A 16,550-nucleotide genomic window follows, 5' to 3' on the forward strand; every position below is an offset into this window, starting at 1 on the left:
TAATTTACTCCTATAATATGGATTTTTTTTAGGTCGATGCCAATTCCTATACTCAGCAGGAAAAAACTATCAGATATCTGATTAATCGGTGGATTATTTTTAGAAATATAGAATGAAAAATATATACAGTATATTTTTTGTCCCTTATAACAGCAATTATGCATTAAAGGTAGAATGTTTGTTTTTGTCACAATATTTTGTCCTTATTTATTTAACTTTAACATCAGAGAGGATTTTTCAAGTACTGTACAGAAACGTGCTTTAGATTTGAATCAGTGTTTCTCAATTGCTTTTGGTAGTGCCCCCCCACCAAAGAGAGAAAGAAGAAAATATTTACCACCCCCCCTTTTTTTTGACGTGACTATAAATAGTATAATTTGTCTGTAAAATTGTTGTAAGTGCGCACACTGACAATGAAAGCACCTCTGCCATCTACTGTAGTAGATGCGCAATTACACTTTAATCTAGTATGGCCTGCCCCTCTTATTTGAGAAGGACTGCCATAAATGTCTATAGTACATAAGCAATGTAATGAGAGAAGCTTCTAGCAAAACATGATTCATGCATGATGCCCTTTAACATTAAATCACCTTTCTTCTACTCCATTATCTTGTTTGCCATGAAGTGATTACTTCAAAATATAAACCAAAAACGCATTTCTCACATGTCAAAAATGTCATTTTTAATGGACAAGGATGTAATTCACACAGAATAACGTTCTTTCAGCCATGCTTAACTTTTACTTCCTAAGTTTCTACCCAACCCTACTGAACAGCATTTACTGGTTCATGAGAAAGAAAGATTATATCGGTGTTTAATCGTCAAAGATCCGGTGGATTACTAATATCTTTTTTTTAAATCCTAATATCAGCTGATCAATCGGTCGGGCCCTACTTAACACACCACAGGAGTCAGGATAATCTTTTAGAAACATCCAACAATCGTGTCTTCGCTGAATGTTTTGGAAGTGCAGAATTGGGCTCAAAATTGTCCCTGATCATCAGTAATCATCATCGTCCTGCAATTTAGGTGGAACTTAGTGAGTGCACTGCACATGCATAGTACAAAGGGTCTCACTGGTCGAGGATGCTCCCGCAGGGGTGTTTCCGCTACACGGAGGTTCAGAGTTGTATCGGAGCGTGTCCAACGTCACAATCTTCTTCTCAATGGCTCTCAGCAGCTCCTCATTTTTCTCTTTGTCTAACGTGCAACATAACATGTCAATTGAATGACACAGTATTGGCTCTCTTATTGATTGGTCAGAGCAAACAAAGTTTGACTTATTTATATTTTTGTCATGTTATTAGATAAATAACGATTCTGAACTTCTCCAGATGATATTTTTGTTAGAGAATGTGTGTTGTGTAGAGGGAAACTACATGCACTTAAGCATTTTTGAAAGTTTTCGAACTAATTTTGAGAGGAGCTTTGAGGGGGTTGGGGGGGACTACGATTTTCAGAAAAGTTGCTAAATCTAGCAACCAAAATGCTAAGTTGGTATCAGTGCCAATGGACTTCATTAACATTCAATTTAAAAAACAAACTTTTTGCACACAGACATCTGTATTATTAATTGGTGTATTACCTAGGGTAGTAAACTAGCCAGTAACAACTGCAGAACTGCAGAACAACTGTCCTTAACTCATTGACTCCCAGCCATTTTCACTGAAGCAACCCCCTTCGCTCCCGGCTGTTTTACTGAACTTTGACTGATTTTGCAAGGCCCATATATTGTGTTTTATTGCTATAAAAACATGGAACCTACCAAAAAGCAAGATTAGAGTCTCTTCTTTCATCAGGAAAAAAAGAAAATTTCTATCAGTTTTTTGTTTTGCAGCAATTAAGCATTAGAATATAGCTAAGTTTCATCATAAACCTGTTGAAAACACTAGGGAAAAGAGCTTGTTGCAAAATGGCCTTGGTTGATCTCTTATACTCTGCTGCCGCCTGCTGGCTGTTTTTTCAATAACTACCATTGCTTAAATAAAAATAAATAAATGTATAAATACGTCTTTGGGACACTGGTAATATTTAAAATAGAACGTATTTATAATTTTTTGTGAGCAAATGAGTGAATGTAGCATGGGTTAATGATTGTGTACATACTGGATGAGTTAATGCTTTACAGTCTTCCATTTTAAGTTCCTTACCAACATCTTTTGGCAACTTTATGTGATGACAAACTCCTTTCGAGAGGGAGCATCAATTATTTGTGGATTTCATCTTACCACACGGCTCAGTCAGGTTCACAGTAAACTCTTTAGTTCCTTACAGTAGTACATGGTATATATTTTTTTCAACTGTGCATCTTTTCTGAACCTTGGCTTTGAGCCGAACAACTAAATGAAAATGTTTATACCTCTTCGTTGCTGAGCACTGACATGGGAGAGCTTGAAGGTGCGCAGGAAGTCCTTCTTCTCCTGCAGCTCGGGGGCGCCGTCCATTTGCTCGGCGGTGTACGGCGTCGTCAGCGCGACGGCCGGCAAAGGGGGAGACTTGCGCTTCCCCTGCACAGCTGGCGGCGGTGAGGTGCTGCGCTCCCTCATCATCCGCCTCCTCTTCCTCCTCTTGCGCTGCAGAAGCTCGTCGCGATGAGCCAGCGTAACCAGGCCGCACGTGCGCAAGAAGTCCACTTTCTTCAGTCAAAGAAGAACACAGGTGTGTTAATGAGTCACTATAAACCTTTAAATACAGTGATAAATGGACCTCATTAGTTCTGTGATCAACCTCATAACTCAAATTATTCTGATATAGGTACATCTGCACAAGATAATAGGTTAAGATAATAATGCTCAGTTTTTAATTGACATTAGAGATGTGTGAATTAAATGTAAGTGTGTTTATTTTTATTTTTACTGTGATTACAGTGGTACCTTTACCTATCAGTTCAATTCATTCCGTGACCAAGCTCTTAATGAAAATTACTTATATTTACAATAAATTTTCTACATTGAAACAAACTGAAAAGCCATTAATCAGTTCCAGCCCTGTAAAAAAAAAATTGTTTTTGTTACATTTTTAAACAAAGAAATAGAGTATTGTATAGTTAAAAAAAAAAAGAAGGAATAAAACATAACAGAAGATGTACCTAACTAAATAAACAGGTTTCATAGAATGTAAGTACTGCACAGACTAAAAGATTTGTGTGTTGAATGATTGCCTTTATGGAGCGAGGCCTAGTGAGTGATATCAGGAGCTGTAGTCGAATTGGAGGGTTAGTCTGTGTGCGAGTTTGATTACAGAGCACCACCAAATAAAAATGTCCCCAACAATACGTAATTAAGAGTACTGTCCAGTAAAAATGATGATCTTGTTCCATTGTGAAGTATTGTCAAAATTACTTCAGTGTGAAATCTGGTTCTATTTAAGGCTGTGTCTCACTGAGCGGTTGAGCTTGCAAATGTGTGCGCACATAGCGAATGCTTTTTGATAGACTTTGCTCAGGGCTGCAAAGACATTTCCACACAGTTTTAACAGTCAAACTGTTTTTCGTGTCGCAAAGAAATTTTGAACATGTTTCAAATTTGACGCCGACCATAAAAACTGAACGTCTGGCAAACATCTTTGCGGGCCGTTTGCAATCTTGATTGAACCTTGACAAAAAACATTTGCTACCTTCGCACACAATCGCAGCAAGCCTTCACTGCTCAGTGGGATACAGCCTTTACTAAATCTATTCTATGTAGTATGAATGGCAACAGGTGGATATAATGGTTAACTGGTTAATTTAAAGGCACTGTCCAACGTTTTGACTCGGAAAATAAACACTTCTTAAATACAGGATGTTTAAACACGAACTCCTTCTCAATCTACACCTCTGGGCTTCTGTTAATGTGTGGTGATGATTTTGTCATCAATCCACTGATGCTAGGGATGGTATTTCGAATGGAATCCAGTACCTCAGAGGACGTATTGAGTTTAAGGGGTGGTTGCTCCATCACTCTCCTCAGATGGGCTTTCACTTCTTCTTCATCGCTCTCGTCGTACGACTCGTTCAAGTCATAGTAATAACCTAAAGAGAAGATGGTCAGCTGTTGTTTGTTAGTTCTCCTCTTTTAGGCTCACCTCCTTCTCTGGCCTCCCTCCTCCTCTGCTCCTCCAGGTCCAGCTTGCTGAGGAGTCGCCGATGTTGCTGGAGCGCCTCGTCGTACACCAGTGCGCTATCCTTCTGCCGCTGCCTGCCCGCGTTGGGGTCTGACAAGGGTGCGCACAGACTCAAGTGGAGGTTGTTGGCGTGGCGTCTCTGGAGGATGAGGAGGTCCTGCTCGGCTTTGTTGGGCAAGCCGGCCTCCTCCCTCGCCGAGGGATACCTCTCGGGAGCCTCCGGCCTCCTCCGGGCAATCTCATCCATCTTCTCCCCCCAGCTCAGGTGGGGTTGGTCCGCCCTGGTCAGGCCGGGAGGGGGGCGAATCAGCGGGGTGGATTTTCGGTGGTCCACAAAGGAGGCGGGGTTCCACAGTGTGGTTTGCGGAGCTTTTGGAGAGATGAGAGGAGGTGGTGCCCCGAGGGATGGTGGTGCATCTTTGATGCCTTGGTTCAGGTGGCTTGTTCTGTTTTGATACACACAAGACCAACCTATTTAGACCAGTGCAAAGCTACTGGCCTAAACACTATAACACTTTAATACCATGCTACCTTGACTTAAACAGTGGCAATATCGTGATATTGCGATATTAAAATTGCCACAATATCCTTGTCGTCATGCCACAATATTAAAAGCAGCACATCTGTGAAAAAGGTGAGGTTGTACTCCATTACTCGAGCATCCTCTAACGGTTAGTTTATTAGTGCAGTTTAATTGTCATTACGAATGTTTTGGCCACTGTGGCGGTTATCTCTCATATAAATCAGTCATTCCAGCAAATAATTTTCAACATCTCCATAAAACATAAAACATTACTACATTACTTCAGCCAAACACAACATTGTGAACTACTGTACATAGACCATGATACTCGCCAATAGGAGCACAAGACGTCACTGCTGTTATTATGTACAAAAACACAATATTTTTTTTCCCCAATATGATTAAAAATATATATATTTATTTATTGTAATATTGTAAGTTTTTACACAGTAGCCGGAGCTTTTTAAATGTTTTATTTATTTAAATACCTCCCCACAATATTGTGATAATTATCATATCGTGATGTTTGGATATTGTTACATCCCCAGACAAGACACAGGAATCAAACTCCTAACATCTACGCAGAAAAAGTCCACCAATCAGGAGCGGGTGTTCGCACAGTGACATTTGCATATGTTACTGATAATAGCTTGCCTCTGCTTGGCTGAAGGGAAATGTCGCCCAGAAATGTCCTGGACAGGCCAAAACTAATCCTTCGGACTACACCTTCAATTACTTTCAAGGGGGGGGAAGCAAAAATAAACACCTGAAGCAGTGTGGTTGCACAATTGTGCACAGCCTCTTGTAATTGAGGATGTGGCAGTGTTGAGAATTAATCACATTCAAAATCATGTTAACTCATTCACTTGCAGCCATTTTCACTGAAGCAACCCCCTTCGCTCCCAGCTGTTTTATTGGATTTTGACTGATTTTGCAAGGCCCACAGAATATTGCTATAAAAACATGGAACCTACCAAAAGAAAGATTAGAGTTAGTTAGTTAGTAAATTAGTGAGTACCACTGATTGTCACACCCAACGAAGTGGTCTCTTCTTTCATCAGGAAAAAAAAAGTATATTTGTATCTGTTTCCGTTTTGCATCCTTTAGCATTAGAATAAAGCTAAATTTCTTCATTATTCACAAGCCTGTTGAAAACACTGGCAAAAAAGAGCTTGTTGCAACATGGCCCTGGCTGATGTCTTATACTCTGCTGTCACCTGCTGGCCCTTTTTTGTAATATCTACCATTGCTTTAAGTTACCTTTTCATGTCAGAAGCTGCATTGAAGCCTTCTGTATGCTCTAGTATTAAAACAAACAAACAATTACGTTTTTGGCTTTGAATGAGTTAAATGAAAGTCAGCACACAGCTGTCACCATTTGAAGTGCCTGTAATTAACCCCAAGCGGTTTAGAAAATTATTGGATGGGTGTTCTAGGAGATTTTCCTGACATTTTACAGCACAAGCCGTGGTCTGCAGAAATCGTCCACAGTATCAGAGTAATTTCATTGTTCAAAGGTATCAGTCCGGACAATTGTACAAACTAATTACTACTAACTGTAGTGAATACCATGGAAAGTGGTGAAGATAGTCACTCTCAAGTGAAGAAAATATTGCACAACAGTGTGACCTTACAACGAACATGACGTCCCTCCAGAACTGATGAGAAGAAAACTGGTCAGGGTGGCTTGCCGAGAGGCTGATAATGAAAAAAGCTGCAGAAATTTCTGGTAAGTACTGGCTGTTAAGCACATGTGACAACAATCTCCCGTCTTCTTCGTGTCTCGGCTATAGTAAGGTGGCAAAACGGAAGCCTTATCTTACAAGCAAATTACACACATGAAGTCTTCATCCTTCATTCAATCCTCATGTTTGAAATTGTGTCAAAGTACAAAAATAAAAGTCAAGGCAAAAGGGATTATTAACAGTTCCAAATACCAGTCAGTGTTAAAATATTGACGTGTTTGCTAGAGAGAAAAAAAAATCAACCAAATGATGTCCCATACAGTAATTTAGAAAAGCTCGTAAGTTAGGGCACTCAAAGGATTCTACTGTATAAGTGTTTTAGGATCATAATTTGGCATGTATTTAGAGAATTCCTTGTACGTTCCCAACAACACAATCCTCTCCGACAGTATATCATTCTCACCTATTGCTGTCTTTCATCCAGGCCTCCTCGCTAACTCTCTGAGTCATGACAGCAGATGCCAGGGCTCCGTGGATGCCACCCCCTGCAGGTGCGGTGTGCTGCTTGCCCAGGTGAGAAGGCACCAAACTGGGCACCAGGTGTGGGACGGAGCCCCTGGAGGAGTGGAGGTTCAAGGGCAGAGGTTTATGTGTTGGGAAAGCTGGGAGCTCCGACTCCTTGGATTTATCTGGACACAAATTTCAGGAAAAAAAGTAAACACAGTCGCTGGACATTTGGTGTACAATAACACTACAGTTACAGAGGGTTTGATGCAACATTATGCTTATTGTTGTTGTAGTTCACACACAGTGATAATATATCTCAGGTCATAATTATGAATGTGTTCAGTAACCTAGAACTATGGAAAATGTGCCTGCTTGTTGGAGAGATGCTTGTGTGAAATTAAATTAAATTAGATTAAATTAAATTAAAAACGTTGAATTAAAACCATCCATCCATCCATTTTCGTAACCGCTTATTCCTCTCAAGGGTCGCACGAGTGCTGGAGCCTATCCCAGCTGGCTTCGGGCAGTAGTACATTAGGCTTACTAAATATTAAATTACAAAATAAAAAATAATATGTATAGTTACAGTAATATAACATGTAAATATAATTAAAACATTTAAAAATATATAATTAAAGAAGTAACAAATAATGAAAATAACACAAATTACAAGTCAATAAAATCAATAAAAAATTGAATTATTATTAATATATAATGAATAAACCATTAAATAAAATACTCATTAAAATAATATATTAAATTATTTATATTACATATTATATTACGCATTAACATACACATATATAATAAACACATTAAGAAATAAAATAATTATGTAAATACATAAATAAATACAGTAAAAATCATTCAAATTTATTGTATAGACTACAGAAATCCAAATTTTCAGAAATCATATTTGGAACATGTTTAAAATTTCTCTGCGACAATAAAAAAAAACGGTTTGAGAGTATAAAGAGGGTTTGAGAGAGTGTGGCAAGTGGCTTTGCAACGTTTTGAACACTGAAGGGAGCATGCCAAAAAAGCAACACTCTAAAAACACTTTGGTAAAAAATAACCCAACTATGGGTCAAAAATGGACCAATCCTCTACTTGGGTCAATTTGACCCACAGTTCTATGTTGTTTTGCAAAATGAAGTAAAGGAAAAAAGTAAAGTATCTGACCAATTTTTATGAGTTGTTTTACACTAGAAGACCAATTTCTTGAATCAAAATAAAGTGGATCGGTCCATAATTGGGTTACTTTCGACCCAACTGTTTTTAGAGTGAACACTCCCTATGTGTGCGCACCCTGGCTGCTCAATGAGATACAGATTTTTATTTTTAATAAGTGATGCTTGCAAGTTTTACCAGGGGAACTTGCTCCAACTCATCCCAGTCCACGTGAAATGAGCGCAAATAAATGTGTGTGGGTACCCAGCCTGTTGGGGGTCAGCCTCTCCCCTGGCCTGGCCCTGTCGTCCAGCGAAGGCGCCCTCTGAGGCGGCCTTTCGGCCAGGTATCCGTGGCCCTCCGCTGCCCTGACCATCTGCTGCTGTCTGTCCCTCTGCCTCTCCTTCTGTCTGTCCAGCTCTCGATCCCTCTCCTCCTCCCGCTCTTTCTCCCTCTCTCGCTGGCGAATCTCATTCTCCATCTGCAGCCTGTGGGGGAGGTTGACAAGTATGAGGACGCGCGCGCACACCCCCCCCCCCCACACACACACACACAAACACACACACACACACACACACTTATAAACACATGGGAGAGGAGGAGGGGGGGAGGGGAAGAGATGCAACACCCAGCATGAGGCAGATATTAACCACACACTGGTGAACCTCACACAAACATTCACGCACACACTTACTCCGCTTACTATGAGGGAAATAATCCATACACAGCATGACTGAGCAAGAACAGATGAACACTTAATGGGAAACCACAGGAAAAAGCGAACGCACACTCGCACACACACACAACAGTACACAGTAATGAAAAAAAGATATGCGGAAGCCATTACAGAAGCAGATGATGAACAGCATTCTGTTGATGTCCCCTGTGTATTGTGCTGCAGACAAGTCGCCTTGATTTGCCAAACAGGGCATTTACTAGAGTATGGGTGCCACTGCCCATTGAGCATTATTAAGAGTCCTGCATATTTGTTGCATTGGTTTAAAATGAACGTTTATTGTTTTATTTTTTAGGGATAGGTGAGTGCCGGTAACAGCTATTGGGATCGGGCCAATACCTGGCTTTATTTCAAGGTATCAATACTCGTGATGGTGGCCGATACTCTGGTGGCCATTTTATGATTAGAAATTAGAAATAAGAAGAATAGAAAATTGCCATTAATTTCATGTAATTAAGCTGAAAATGTTATATTGGGATATAGAGGTCTTTCTTTAATATGTCATTGTTTTTGTGGGGGAAGTACAAATACTTGCTAAATTATTTATTTATTTATTATGACAAATAGATTTTTTTAAACCCTGCAAAATAAACAATTGTACTATACTTTGTATAGATGTATATTTCACATTTTAAATTTCACTGCGATGTTGCGAAAGAGCCCAACTAAGGACTGGAGTTAAGCATTAGCTATAACCGCCATGTGCATCATATCAGCTGCAAGTTTATAACTATGTAAATCATTGGTAGTGTAAATATTTGTTGTTATTATTATTGTTATTATTATCATCATCATCATCAACATCAACATTGATATTAATATTAATATTGTTTACTATCATTATTATTATTAAACTTTACTGTTCACCTAATTTCTCCTAGCCATTCAGCTTGGGTAAAATAATGATACAAACTTTTACCATATAAATGTTTTCATTAAATTAGGACAAAACGATGAAATATATATGTCTAATAGTAAATAATTTAATTAAAAAACAAAACGAAAAAAACTTGTATTTCAAATAAAAACTACTTGGCAGAGTACTTGGCAAGTCTACACACTTTTGTATTGGATATATGATGTACCCTTTGTATAAAGTGCAGCCAGTGCATTTGTGTGATGTAAAGGCAGCATGGGTGGGCGTGTACTAAAAATATCTCAACGACATGTGTCCACCCTGCAGCAAAAGATGACATCGTTGTGCAGCAAGGGAAGAAAGTCAAGCGAATACACATGTGTTACCTCTCGGCTAGTACGCTGTGGTTTAGCTCTCCTGGGTAACGGCCTCCAGGCAGGTGCAAGTGGAGGCCAGAGGGGTGCAGAGGAGGAAATGCTCCCCTGGCAGGCACGGAGTAGAACTGTGACCGCAGTGCTGACAGACACAAAGATTCCTCCATCCTAAAGATGAAACAAATGTCATAGATACTATAGTGTAGTGACCTCACATAGGTCACAGGTGCCAATTACTGAACGAGTCAAACAAATACAAATGAGAACACTCACAAGGAGCTGCTGTATGCCACAGCTCGCACTAGACACTCCCAGGCAGATAGGGATAGGCCGATTATCACCAGGGCCGATTGTCGTCACCGATATTCAGCATTTTGACGAACATCGGCATTGGCCATTTTGAAGAATCATGTGGCCCATAATAGATCCGTTTACTTTTTATCTTTTAAGTGTTAACTTCAGGGAACTAATTTAAATGTATTTATTTATTTTTTAAATGTTTATATTTTCAGAGATGCTGCTGACCCTGGGGATTCTTTGTACCTTCTGTTTTTGTTTAAAATAAAAACTAAGATAAGTAAAAAATTTAATATTTCAGATATTTTGACATTTTGGAATACTTTATTTACTGTAGAAAACATTTTTTGATTTCACTTTTGAAAACATGCTACTGACCCTGGGAGATCCCGGAACTTTTTGGTAGATTTTTAAAACAAAGTTTAAAGAGTCTATTGACTAATATATATATATATATATATATATTTATTTATTTATTTTTAAATTTTTATTTTTTACTCCAATATTTAACTAACCCTAAAAGTTGCTGAGTAAACAAATGCTTTCAAATTCCCCCAAAAATTAAAAGCTGGAATTTGTATTTTTTCCAAATTTTGAGTCAATATTTTTCCTTTTAGTGAAAATTATTGGTTATCGGCGCCCTTGACTACTAATAATCGGTATCGTCCCTGAAAAAAACATATCGGTCTCTTCTAATACATATGCAAACTCGCCTAAAAAAAAGTGGGACTTCCAAAAAAGTATTACAATCTCATTTTTATAAGTCACACTTTTTTTGAGGCAATAAGTACACATATTATTTTGAGTGAAGTTTTAATAAATTGTACCTGGGTAAAGACAAAGGATGGTGCAGGAAGGCCGGGTGATAGTAAGCAGCGGCGGCGGCAGCAGCATGAGCGGCGGCAGAGGGATCCAGACCAAGAGGCACAGAGGTCAGCCGCAGGTCGTCGAGGGTTGCGAAGGGACGCAGCGCTCTCAGGTAATCCTCAGGGATGGTGCCCGAGGGAACCGCAGTGTGCATCTGCCCAGGCAAACTGCACAACACATGCATGCTCTAGTACAAATGCTACAGTATGCTGTCATTTCTTTGCATATCATTTGTTGTAATTGCTGTTTTTTAAAAAGAAAAATTAATGGCATTTCTCTATTCTTCCGATACTAGTATTGTTTGACGTTGTGATAACGATACCTTGAAATAAGGCCGGGTATCGGCCCGATGCCGATACCTCGTATCGGTCCTTGCCCATCCCTAATAATAATAATTTATAATAATAATTATAATGACCTTTTTAATTATTTAAATTAATTACAAAAATTGTATGACATTTATTATTATTATTATTTATTTTTAATACATTCATTAAGCCTATTAGAACAGCTGAATTTGGGTTAAATCAAAGGCTTTTTAAATGTTGGCAGGTGTGTGTGCTAATGTGATTGGTTAATCCCTATGTTAGTTTTAAGAGGGTGTACAAGCCTTTTTTTCCCCTTCATTTGAGTTGTACAGGATACAAGGATTTTGAAATGATTAATCTTGCTCTCACTTGTTTCACATGACAAAAGCATGGCATTTCAACAGGGGTGTTTAGACTTTTTATATCCATTGTATATAAAAATAATAATAAAATATAGGAATGTTAAATACTTTTTTTTTTCAGACCGACACCAGTACGAATACCAGCTCTTGAGTAGTCACCAATATCAATACCAAGTACTGATACTACTTGTTCTTTTAATACACAGTAGATTCTGTAGAGTAAATTTGACTCTATTTAGAGTGGGGCCAAATAGACTCAGTTTTAGAGTAGAATTTATAATTGGAAGAGAGTAAAATGAACAATTGGGAAAAAAATAAGATAAATGTCACCGATGACACAAGGGTTGAGGAACGAACTCACGACCTTCAGTTTGGGAGACTGCCACGCTATCACCTGAGCTATTCCATGCCTACTGTTTGCTCATATCCAAGAGGATATTTGTCTCTTGGAGTTAGGAATTAGGGACTACTCAAGAATTGAGTACTTGGTACTGGTATCGGTCTGAAAAAGTACTATTGAACATCCCTAATAACAGTTAAAGTTGTGCATAGGTATTGTTGTTATCATTATCATCATTATTTGTTCGGATTCCTTACCTGAGGCTCTGCATTCGGGGGTCCTGCATGACCGAGTTGGGGGTGAGTCCGAAGGGGTGAAGCAGCAGGTGAGGCGGGGGCACGGGCGGGGACCTCTTGTCGTGCTGCGGACGAGCGTTGTCAGCAGACGCCCGTTCCCTGCTGCCGCCGAGCCTCGGAACGCTCCGCTCCACCTGAATGAGATGAGATGCAACTGCACTCACACTCTGTACTGTCATTTTCTCAAGTCAACATTTTTAAGAAAAATACTCAAGTGAATTAAAGTATTCTGTCGATACAAAGTTATTTTTATTTCCCACCACTAGTATTGAGTGAGGACTAAGGAAGTTGAGGAAAAAGTGCATTAAGGATTTGGCGCTTGCACCCCGAGGCTGAGCCGAGTGGCTCCAGTGTGTCAGAGTGGGTCAAGATCAAAGTGGAGGAGCTGATCCTAATATCGGTGCCCACGGCTCACTCCTTCAATTCCCACACTCGCACTCAAAGTGCTTCCCCATCGCAGGATTTGCTCGCCACACTGCTGCATTTAATCTGTGACTGCACACAGATTGGCAGCTTTCTATCCAGACAAATGTAGCAGCCAGTCATCTTAATTATCCACTCCCATCCCTTTTCACTGAAGCAACCCCCTTCACTCTTGGCTGTTTTACTGGATTTTGACTGATTTTGCAAGGCCCACAGAATATTGTGTTCTATTCATATAAAAACATGGAACCTACCAAAAGAAAGATCAGAGTTTCTTCTTTCATCAGGAAAAAAAGTATATTTGTATCTGTTTCCGTTTTGCAGCAATTAGCATTAGAATATACCTAAGTGTTATTATTATTCACAAACCTGTTGAAAACACTGGCAAAGAGCTTGTTGCAACATGGCCCTGCTTGATCTTGTATACTCTGCTGCCACCTGCTGGCCGTTTTTGTAATAACTACCATTGCTTCAAGCATTCTCTTCAGTTCAGAGGCTGCATCAAAGCCTTCTGTATGCTCAAGAATAAATAAATAAAAACATAAAGGGAGCAAGGCAATATTTAAAATAGAAAGTTTTTATACGTTTTGGGGAGCAAATGAGTTAGTACAGTAATGATTATATTTTTACGATATAAACATATTATTTAAATATGAGAATCAAATCTAGTGACAGGCAAAACACTAAAATGTTTTTTCCAATAGATGGCAAAAGGTGCAATTCAATTGTTTATCCATCATTATTTATTGACCTTGGAAAGTAAAATCATGTATTTGTTTCAGTGCAAACTGTTCACCATTTTTGTTGGTGAGTGCACGTATGTCACAGAGGAAAGGCGGAAGAGTGAGGAAAAAAATAAAGTCGTGTGTGATAGTCAGTTTCAGGCTGGCATGGCCCCTGGAGAGCGCCTTGTTGTCACGGTGTGGAAAAGTCCTGTGACGATACATTCTTGCCACTGGATGTTTTCAGCAGATATATTTTTATGGCTAAAACATTTAGGGCAGGCTTCCCCAATCCTGGTAGTTGAGGGGCGGAGTCCTGCAGGTTTTAGATATGTCTGTCCTCCAACACACCTGATTCTAAAGATCAGAATCGTTATCAGGCTTCTGCAGAGTTTGCTGATGAGCTGATTATATGGTGTATCAGGTGTGTTGGAGGGCGGAGACATCTAAAACCTGTTAGACTCCGGCCCTCGAGGACCAGGGTTGTGGAAGGCTGATTTAGGAATTTGTAGGCATAAGAAAAATGCTAGATGAAGTAGCACCCATTTTTCCAGTTGTAGTAGAAGTATGTGATTGAGTGTTGAAAGTTGAGGCGTGGCTTAAGCACATTTAACGGACAAGCCCACAACATCTAAGACAACATGTTTTGGCTGTGATGCGACAAAATGATTGAGTCCAGCCTTGTTGCAATAGTAAAAGCAACAAGGCGGCCAAACAAACCACAGTCATAGCCACAAACAAATGCAAGCAAACGTTGTCCTAGAGTGCACGTGCAATGATATACAGTATATGCACTTTCAATAAAGTTTGAATATATTTGAATGCAGAACATTCAAATGACTCCACGAGTAGCCTCTCTTTTTATCTATAGCTATCACATACACTATGTGACCGTTGGTAACCTACTTATTGATTTGTTTTAATTTGATTATAATTACCATGTTTTTGCGGTGCTGCTTTTCATTATGTCAGTTGATTCAATTATTTTATTTTATTTTATAATATATTTTCTAAACTGCTTATTCTGTCTGCTAAATTTAATTTAATTTAATTTAAAATACAACTTAAATTAATTCAATTTAATTCAGAAATATATATGAATTATTTACATGAAATACATATTTTTATTTTATTGCCATGCATATTCTGTTCTACTTTTTCTATCTTAAAAACAGGTGACCTTACTTTTTCATCTTTGTGTCTTTTTTTTTTTTTTACTGTGATATATTTTCTTTGCAGTTGGTCCTATCTGATAAATGTAAATTTATTGTATTTTATTTGCCAAGCTCTCTTGATTTTTAATACTTCAATTTCTGGGCGCTTTACTTATTTGATCTTTTCTTAATTTATTTGACATATATTTCATAATGTCTGGTAAATTTCAGTTTATTAGATTTTTATTTCAGTTAATTGAATTTAACTTAAATGTAATTTTATTTATTTAATAGATGTATTATTCTTTTTTATTTTTACTTTTTACATTCATTAAATATGCTATTTTTCTTCTATCAATTCCAGGGCATTTTCCTTTTAATTTTTTAAGTGTCATATTTACCTTGCTGTTCATCCTGTTTGGTAAATTTAATGTAATTTAATTAGATTTATTTTCTAAATAATGAATGTCATCTACTTTGTATTTATTTATTTTTGCCATGCATTTTCTGGGCCATTTTTCCAATCTCTGTAACAGTTCCCATATATTTTTTTAATGTACTTATCCTATCTGGTAAATTTCATTTTTACACTACGATACGTCTATAGTTGTTTGAATTTACCTGGTTTTCCTAAAGTTACATTACTTTGGTGACATTATTAAAAAAGGATCACCATTTCAAATTGCCTTGCTGTTTATAATGGTTAAAACAAACAAAAAAACGCATATCCAATCACATCACTATATTTAAAGAACGGTAAGTTTAGATTTAGAATCCCAGGCTGTAATTTGTTGTGCTTGTGCGGGATGTGATTGACAAAGTGCAGGATCAAGTGCACATTAAAGCCGATCCTCGCCAACCTTTCGTGAGTCTCCTGGCCTTTCTACCTCTCCATCACTTTCCTCCTTCACAGCCTACTCTCTTTCATTCTCGCTTCCCTCCAGTTATGCCTACAAGTCTGAATGGGTGTCCCCCCCCCCCAAAAAAAAAACGCCCTACCGGTGGGCAGAGACACAGAGTGGTCTTTGTGAAGGGGGAGAAAGGCAGCTCCGATCCAAGGCGAAATTCTAAGGCGGGGGATGGGGGGTCTTTTGTATTGTCTCGGGGGGCCCCTGGTGCCTCGCCCGTCCATGAGTAAACATCTTCAGATGCACACAAGTCCCTCTTCATGTCTTTACAACTTGTGGGGTGGAGGGTCAGAGAAACAAACTTACAACCTTCATCTTAGGAGACAGGCGATCTACTCTCTGAGTCACGCAACTCCTGCTTAGTATATCCCTTGTGTCAGCTGGAATCTTCCTAACTCCAAGAAAAAAAACAATGTTTTTGTTCTCCTCTTGGATATAGGAGGGGCATAGCTCATGTGGTAGTGTTTTCAATTCTTTATTTTACTCTTTTCCAAGTGTAAATACTACGCAAAAACTGAGTCTATTTGGTTCCACTCTAAATAGATAAAAACAATAACTAAATAAAGGTACTGTTTACTTTATGACATTTCTGCACACTAGTAGGTCACTTTGGCATACTTGTAGGAGGACAGCGACATACAATTAGTGAGGCAAAACTGTGCACTCGTTGTCATCAGTGAGCTACTAGTGAAGTGCTAGTACTAGTGAACACATCATGCAGTTGTGACCCTGAAATGGATAGCATCCATCCATCCATCCATTTAATAAATACCCAACTGGCATTTTAGAACGTGTATTCAATAACCTTGGTATCCAGCTTAAAGGATCTTTGCGCAGTTTGTCTTTTTATTTTATTTTACTCGCGACTGCCACCTCTGGCTCAAAGCGTAACTGCAGCATCTGTGTCAGGCTCGTTCA

General features: G+C 38.7%; 1 protein-coding gene across 5 annotated transcripts in view; it reads right to left on the reverse strand.

Moving 5' to 3' along the window:
* The window catches only part of LOC147176411 (genetic suppressor element 1-like), a 77,979-nt gene that overhangs the window by 4,749 nt on the left and 56,680 nt on the right, over window positions 1–16,550 (reverse strand). For 4 of the 5 annotated variants that reach the window (XM_086072958.1, XM_086072960.1, XM_086072961.1 and 1 more), the window contains exons 4-12: window positions 12,387–12,559; window positions 11,080–11,286; window positions 9,968–10,123; window positions 8,254–8,477; window positions 6,776–7,001; window positions 4,066–4,550; window positions 3,900–4,012; window positions 2,360–2,636; window positions 1,078–1,200 (exon numbers count right to left, since the gene is read on the reverse strand). In XM_086072958.1, the coding sequence (XP_085929084.1) occupies window positions 1,078–1,200; window positions 2,360–2,636; window positions 3,900–4,012; window positions 4,066–4,550; window positions 6,776–7,001; window positions 8,254–8,477; window positions 9,968–10,123; window positions 11,080–11,286; window positions 12,387–12,559 (1,984 nt within the window). The remainder of the gene's footprint in view (window positions 1–1,077; window positions 1,201–2,359; window positions 2,637–3,899; window positions 4,013–4,065; window positions 4,551–6,775; window positions 7,002–8,253; window positions 8,478–9,967; window positions 10,124–11,079; window positions 11,287–12,386; window positions 12,560–16,550) is intronic. The other variant, XM_086072962.1, reaches the window with a different exon arrangement.

The sequence above is a fragment of the Leptonotus elevatus genome, chromosome 4 (genome assembly GCF_054856555.1).
Source record: "Leptonotus elevatus isolate MCC_2025b chromosome 4, RoL_Lele_1.0, whole genome shotgun sequence".
Lineage (NCBI taxonomy): Eukaryota > Metazoa > Chordata > Actinopteri > Syngnathiformes > Syngnathidae > Leptonotus > Leptonotus elevatus.